Source organism: Anarhichas minor, unplaced genomic scaffold, assembly GCF_050575085.1.
Source record: "Anarhichas minor isolate MPS153535 unplaced genomic scaffold, ASM5057508v1 ptg000040l, whole genome shotgun sequence".
Taxonomy (NCBI): Eukaryota; Metazoa; Chordata; class Actinopteri; order Perciformes; family Anarhichadidae; genus Anarhichas; species Anarhichas minor.
Genome location: NW_027466486.1, coordinates 6,744,247 through 6,751,346, shown reverse-complemented (window position 1 = coordinate 6,751,346; position 7,100 = coordinate 6,744,247). Strand labels below are relative to the sequence as shown.

Here is a 7,100-nt window from a genome sequence, read left to right as displayed (position 1 = left end):
GCGGGTCGAGAGCATCCGCAACTGCTCGGAGATATCAAAAGATACTCAGTGCAAAACAAGCAGTAGTAGGTTTCAGAAGAAAGCCCGACACATAGAAAGTGAGTTTGATCAAACATTAGAGATGTCAATAACAACAAACAGAATCAGAAAGAAAAATCCACATCCCAGACCCCTTGAAGAAAACAGAGGGGATGAACTGTCTCTGATTCATCAACAACGGTGACAAAAACAAATTTTCCATCAAGTTGAAGACTGAACTGTCAATCTTAGGAAAAAACCCATTCAGCTTTTCCCCCCCCTCTAAGACGTCACTTTAAACTCTGCGTGGGGATATGCACTTGCGTCAAAAGCGTCACACTGTTTCCCTGTCATCACGAACAACAATCAAAAAAAAAACACCTCAGCTCATCATCTACAGAAGTATTTAAGCATGCAAAAAGTGTGGGGGTATCAAATACATTGTAAGAATACACATCTAGTAGTTCAGCAAAAAACAACACCTCTCCAAATAAAAAAAAAAGGACAAAAAGCCAAAAAACGAGCAGAAAAAAAAAAAAGTCAAACAGTCACCACAACTTTGTTAGTCACATATGACGCTTCGTGCTGTGTGTGATGTTAAATAGGTTCCTTTTTCTTGATATATTTTGTTAGTATTTGTGTTTCTGTACGTATTTTTTTGTAACACAGTATATACATGCAGACAAGAGCAGGAACATCACACACTCAATCTTGATACAAGCTGAAGCGACAAACCAGCAGGTATGAAAATGGATGAAAAAGATACATAAATATGCATATATATATATATATATATATAAATATATATATATATATATATATAAATATATATATATATATATATATTAATATATATATATGTGTAATCTGAAAACACAATTTATTGTAAAAAAAAAAAAGAAGAAGAAATATAAATGTCTTTGTTTAACCAAAGATTATTGTACACACGACTGAAACGAAGGGAGAGGTACAAGCTAACAAGCTAACTAACTAGCAAGCTACTGAGCAGGACGAGCAATGAGAGCTGAGTGTGTGTGATACGTGACAGGTGCCTGCGTTGGGACAGGTATTTCCACCCCTTTTTTGCTGAAAACCAGGGGGGTTGGTGGGGTGGAGGCAAGCGTGCCCGCCGCTCCCCACGCGGTCCGCAGAATGTGATGAGCGTGTGTGTGATTCTCATCCATCCCCTTCAAGCCACCTCATTCCATCGCCAGGCTCCCCAACAAACGCCGTATTCGAGCAATGTTTGTTGGTTTTGTTTTTCGCTTGTAGTTGAACTGAAATGAGGGGCATCGACGCTCTCTGTGAGTGCAGAGACGAGAGAGAGAGAGAGAGAGAGAGGGCAGGTGTGTTGCGGGTTTAAGGGGCGGTCGGAGGCCCGCGCCGGTGTCGGGGAGGGGGGGGTTGAAGCCTCTCTAGTTGAGGACTTTGGGGGGTTCCTCTGGACGTCTGGTCTGGACGATCTGCTGCTTTGGCCGCGCCGCCTCGTCCTCCTCCGTCTCACTCTCGCACACGTGGACGACCACGCTGGGGGTGGACTCTGTCCCCGCGTGGAGCTCATACTTTTCACCTGGATGAGAGGGAGGGAGAGCAGGAGTTACTAAAGACAATTCTACGTGAAATACTCTCTCAGTCAACAATGAAGTTATCCTACTAAAGCCAAAGCCTGATATATTTCATGCCCCTGCGTCAGCGATCTCCACTGTTGTCCAAAAACAACAGTCACTATATTTTGGTGAAGTACTCACAAGAGAACCAAATATGTATAAATGCTTAAAATAGTACCGAACAAATGCGTAATTTACTCCTCTTTGAATATTGTTTACTAAAAACGACAGTATCCAGCTGTTTGAGGAAATGTTTTTAGCCATTTAAATAAGTAAAACATTATATTTTTTAAAAGATTTACATCTTGGGCTATAGACGAAGTCGTTTTTATTTCTGACAACTAGAAAAGAAATCTGAACAACATTTACTTTTGATACCCAAACACATTTAGTTGATAAAACTATTCAGAATGATCATTTATATATTTAACAGGTATTCAGGACTTTTACTTGTAAATGAGTATTAATAGCTTTACTGAAGGAAAATATGTGAATATTTCATCCATCACTATTGATAGTTTATTATGTATTATTGTGTATTTATTACACATTGGGGATGTTTTCACAGCACAACATATTCTCCTGTTTGTCTGTGGGCATTGCATTGAAGATCCCGTCAGCACATGGCTTCCAGAGAAAACAAAGAGACCTTTTCCCTAGAATAGCCTTCCATTTGTCCAGATGCCAAACTCAGCAGACCCTCAGATTGAAAACAAACACTTGCTAGATTGTATCACAGTTTCCATGGAGTTGAGATCAGACAGCTTGGCAGACGGGAGGAAATTGGTCTCGTAGCTTTTTTCTCCGCGGTGCCAAACAGAGAGACGGACAGTGAATGGAGTCCTGCTGTTACCGCCGGGAGTTGACAGAGGGAGTCAGCGCGCCGTGCTTGCAGCTCGGCGCTAATCTGATTTCAGACGCCAGGATGTGAGGCAAAGTACAAAGACATTTCCTGATTCCTCCTGTTGCTATGGTAACTGCAGGACGTGTCAAAAAGTGAGACTCTTGTCTGGACAGTGTGTGTGCGTGTATTAGTATGAGGGAAGTTTAATAATCTTTTAGTTGATGATTAAAAAAAAAAGATAGTGTTCAACTGAGTACAGATTTAGATGTTTTCCAGCTAGACATGCAGTTTTGCTGAGAAGGAAGGAAGCTGCCCCACCCACACACTATCAATGGCTCGAGATCATGATGTCGTGCCTGAAGCCTGAGAAAATACGCTACGCTGGTCGTGAATCTCATGAGAAATTTGACATGCTTTTCTATCATAGTTCTATTCATTTGACATATTCCCTTCTCTGTCTCATACATGTATTGTTAATGCCATATTTGCTTTTATACTTTCTGTAACCACCTTTTCATTCCTTCATTTAGTCAGTGTGTGTAAAACATGCTGTTTTGCATGTACAGTACAATAGGTTTTATCACATCGAACATGTTTGAAGTGATGTTTTCCACTTAATCATCACGAGCCCACATGAACAACAAACACGGGCAGACATTGTTGGATGTTACACAACTTTTCCTGTGTGTGCGGTGACATTTAATAAAGGTTGCTGCAATCTAAAATCTTGTCGACAAGGCAGACAGAGGCGTCATTATTTCAGAGCGGAGAAGCTGACTGGGGAGCGAGGCTGCTCACAACCTTCCAAATGTAACGGGGCTGAGCTGTACTAACGCTAGCTCCATGGGTTTGCTAAGAATAGGCTGTCTCTAGCTGATTTATTTCAAAACCAAAGATCAGAGCCTCACAAAAAGTGTTTTAAATAAGCACATAATGGTTACATACTGTTCATTATATCATACTAAAAGAGTGAGGCTAGTGCCACCAGGTCTCAGGCAAAAACATGATCCCTGCAGAAGACAATACAAAAGTAAAAGAAGCAGCATTGTTTTCGGTTTGCAAGGTAGAGCTGGTTAGTTCTAGTTTAATGTATGAAATATGTAACATTCATTTGTAATTTGGTTCTAACTATTTGGGAGCTTAGCTAAGTCTACATACTTTATATTTTCAAACTGTATGTTTTCAGTTTGAACATTACCGGAGATGTTGTTTTAGAATGACGATGTTTTTAGCAATTGCAACGTTATCTCAAACAACTTTGTCTGGAGTTTTTTTGGAGCATAAACCTCCCCAAATTGAATAAAAAGCAGGACAGAGCCGCTAATGTTAAACTAAACTAAACTAAACTAATGTTAAACTAAACAGGCCACGGAAGTTATGTTTGGCTGAAAACACTGTCGGTAGTAAGCTAGCGAACTAGACATGCCAACGATTTTAGCTTTTCCTTAGACCATGCCAATCCATCAGCAAACAAATATTGGTCCTGGTGCATATTTCTTGAGAGACGTCAGAAAGCAGCAAGTGAAGGTTAAGCACCCTTGACAATGACGGATGGTGGCCAGCACTGCGGCTGTAAATTACAGGCTTCAAGCTGATTTATTTATTCTTCATGTCGCTGCCTGACCGAGACCATGTGCACAGTAACACTGCAGCAGGAGAATCTACGTTGACAGCCGTTTCACATAGAAAGATCAATTTTAAAATGACCCTCAATTCATAATGACATTATATAAGCACGGAATGGCAGCCTTACACACAACTGCATCTGTGATCTGGTAAATTAGACCCCAATACTGCTTTGCAGACATTACTGAAATGCCTGTCAAGAATAAAACTGTAATGATTCAACAATGTTCACTCCAATTATTTTTTTGTCAAACTGCTTCCGAGACAAATAACCTTTCTATATCACCCAGCTGAGGAGCATGAAACTATTTCCTGTTTCTCTCTGGGTGACTCAAATCTGATTTATTACAAACCTCCTCTGCGTTGGTTGTGTGCGTGTTTGTAAATCATGTCTTTGTATTTCAATTTTGTGCAGGAGCATACTGCAACAAGCTCGTTGAACACATCTACAGAGCACTGACCTGGTCCTAGCTTGGCTACTGCACACAGCAGGTCGTAGTTGATGCCGGGCGTAGCGTCTTCACTCTGGCTCCAGCCCACAGGTGGCGAGGCAGGCGGCGAGATCAGAAACTGTTTGACGGGCTGGGGAGGGGCCAGGTACGACTTGTCAATGTCCTCGTCGCCATTCTGGACCTATCGGAGAGGAGATGAGAACTGATGAAGGCCGTAGAGCTCTATAGAGGAGATCAAAGCGATTTGAAGAGGGAGAAAGAATATCTCATGTAGTTCTCTCTATGTATACACCTGGCTCATGGTTCACTGCTTTAATACACTACACAGTGGACATAGATGCAGCCTAACTTCACCCCGTACTGCCTGGGGAAAGTAGACAAATTGATGGAAACAATGTTTTAAATTTTGAATAGCAATGCTCCACAAAGAAGGGTCAACTTGCGACAGTTGTTAAAGTTCTTGTATGTTTATTGTATACATTAGTTTTGCGCCACAGTCTTTAAGTCTGAAATTGCAGGCTCCTTCCCATGACAGGATTTTGGCGTTATGGTAGCAGCCAATTGCCATAATTACAATTCCTACAATGTGGAATCTGTCTGAGCACTAAAATCCTTAATCCTCCATCATCAAAGTACTGAGAGTGGTAGCAGCAGGGGTCATGACTGGTGATGTTATTTGTGATAAAACGGGCATCAAAAAGTTGACTCATGGTTTCCCAGGAAGCAGGTATTTGAAGATTTGCAGGCCAAATGACGTCCAGGCATCTGGCCTTGAATGCGTTTTAAATAGACAGCAACAGTTATTTTAACAGAGCTTGGGTGCAGCATTTCCACGGGTTGTCTGGTCTTTCTACACATCGAAATAAAGACATTCAAATGGTTGTGTGTCACCAGTTAGATGTCAAATCTTTTGCTTTTCACCCAAATCTAGTCCACTTTAAACCGAAACGACCAGACATCGATTTACCCTACAGTTTATATGAATAATCTTGTAACTATAAGCTAATATGTATAACAATTTCATCACAGTATGATATGTGCTCTTCACCTTGTTTTTCTTTCCCTCTCTCCCCCAAAGGCAACAGACAGACACACAGCTACGATGGAAGAGAAATCAAGAATGTATGCGTTCATGTGTTCAATCATGTGACTGATGAGCTTTGACAGGAGGGTTGAAGATGCAGTCAGGTGTGGCCAGAGAGGAGAATAAAAAAAGAGGAAGTGAGAGGACTTGACAGCAGAGCCAGTCCTACTCTCCCTTTTCCGAGTTTCTTGTGTTTGTGAATTTCTGTCTGTGAATGATGCACTTATCGCATAACTTCCCATGTAAATAAGCACTGATCTCTCTTAAGACGGTACATGTGCCAGGCCCCCTTCCTGCCCTTTCCCAGACCCCTTAACTGACACTCACTTGGGCGAAGTAGAGTTTGATCTTATTGCCGTTGAACTCGGACTCGTGCAGCTCGATGCGAGCGCGGGCAGCGGCCTCTGCGGTGCTGAAGTTGATCCGGATTCTCCGGAAGCTTTTAAACATCTGGAAAGTCGTCTGTTCATCGTAGCTCCTAAACAATGCCTCAAACCTCTCCTGCAAAAGCAGAAAAAAAAACATTATCCGTTAATGAATCTGGATAAAACACACAAGTGTATCAATAGCAAGTAGACATAGGTAAGAAAACAACAACAGTTAAATTCTATATTGACGAATCTGTGTATTCAGTTTTCAGTGAATGCTCTCTTCCCTAAAAGAAAACATTTCCCCGAGCCCCATCTTCAGATTACTTGAGAAATATAAAATGTAAAATTCCATAAGGAAATGTTATCAAATACTCCTAATGAGAGTATTTTGTGTAAATACCGAACACAATCGATGCACTATCTCCATAATTTTGGTGAGACATTTTAGGGTGAGCTAAAATTGGGGGGGGTTTAAGTTATTCACTGAGACTTCTGTCTGAGCATTAGACGTGACTCGAACTGCTCTGCAGGCATTTCATTTGCTATTGTGTTAATGGGGAAATTAGATTTCAAACTTCCGCTCATTTTGCCTGCAAACTCCTCCGAAGCCGTCTGTCTCCCAGTCCTCTTTCCTCACTCTCCCCCATCTCTTTATGCAACTCTCTCCCACCTCCGACCACTCCCCCCCCCCCCCCCCCCCCCTTCTTCCTCATGCATACCATTTGTCTTTCACCATACCCATATGATATATTCCCACATCTCCTGTGTTACTCTGTCCTCTCCATGGGCACCGAAGTGGCCTCCTCGGCTGTGAACTCAATCAAGCAGCTCAGGAGGAGGGCGAAAGGAAAAGGGCCGCCGGGAGAGCTGGATGCTGAGTAATCAGCAGTAGCGCTGTTCTTTGTCTCCGAACCGACCGTCTCTCAGCGCGGGCGGAAACGTGACCGTGAAAGTCTTCTTCAAGAGGTGGGCTGACCAGTTTCATCACTACCACTTTCCAACAAAATGACTTGTCCTTTTCCTATTCCCTCTGATCTGTTTGTGTGCCCAATGTCCTGACAGCCACATGTGTGCACTCAGTGGACACCAGTGGAAACA

At 42.2% G+C, this 7,100-nt stretch overlaps 1 protein-coding gene across 2 annotated transcripts in view; it reads right to left on the bottom strand.

Moving 5' to 3' along the window:
- Nucleotides 1-891: 891 nt before the first annotated feature.
- The window catches only part of rcan3 (regulator of calcineurin 3), a 35,768-nt gene continuing 29,559 nt past the window's right edge, over nt 892-7,100 (bottom strand). For both annotated transcript variants that reach the window (XM_076107699.1, XM_076107700.1), the window contains 3 exons: nt 5,959-6,132; nt 4,557-4,728; nt 892-1,588 (listed from right to left, as the gene is read on the bottom strand). In XM_076107699.1, the coding sequence (XP_075963814.1) occupies nt 1,434-1,588; nt 4,557-4,728; nt 5,959-6,132 (501 nt within the window). In that variant the 3' untranslated portion in view covers nt 892-1,433. The remainder of the gene's footprint in view (nt 1,589-4,556; nt 4,729-5,958; nt 6,133-7,100) is intronic.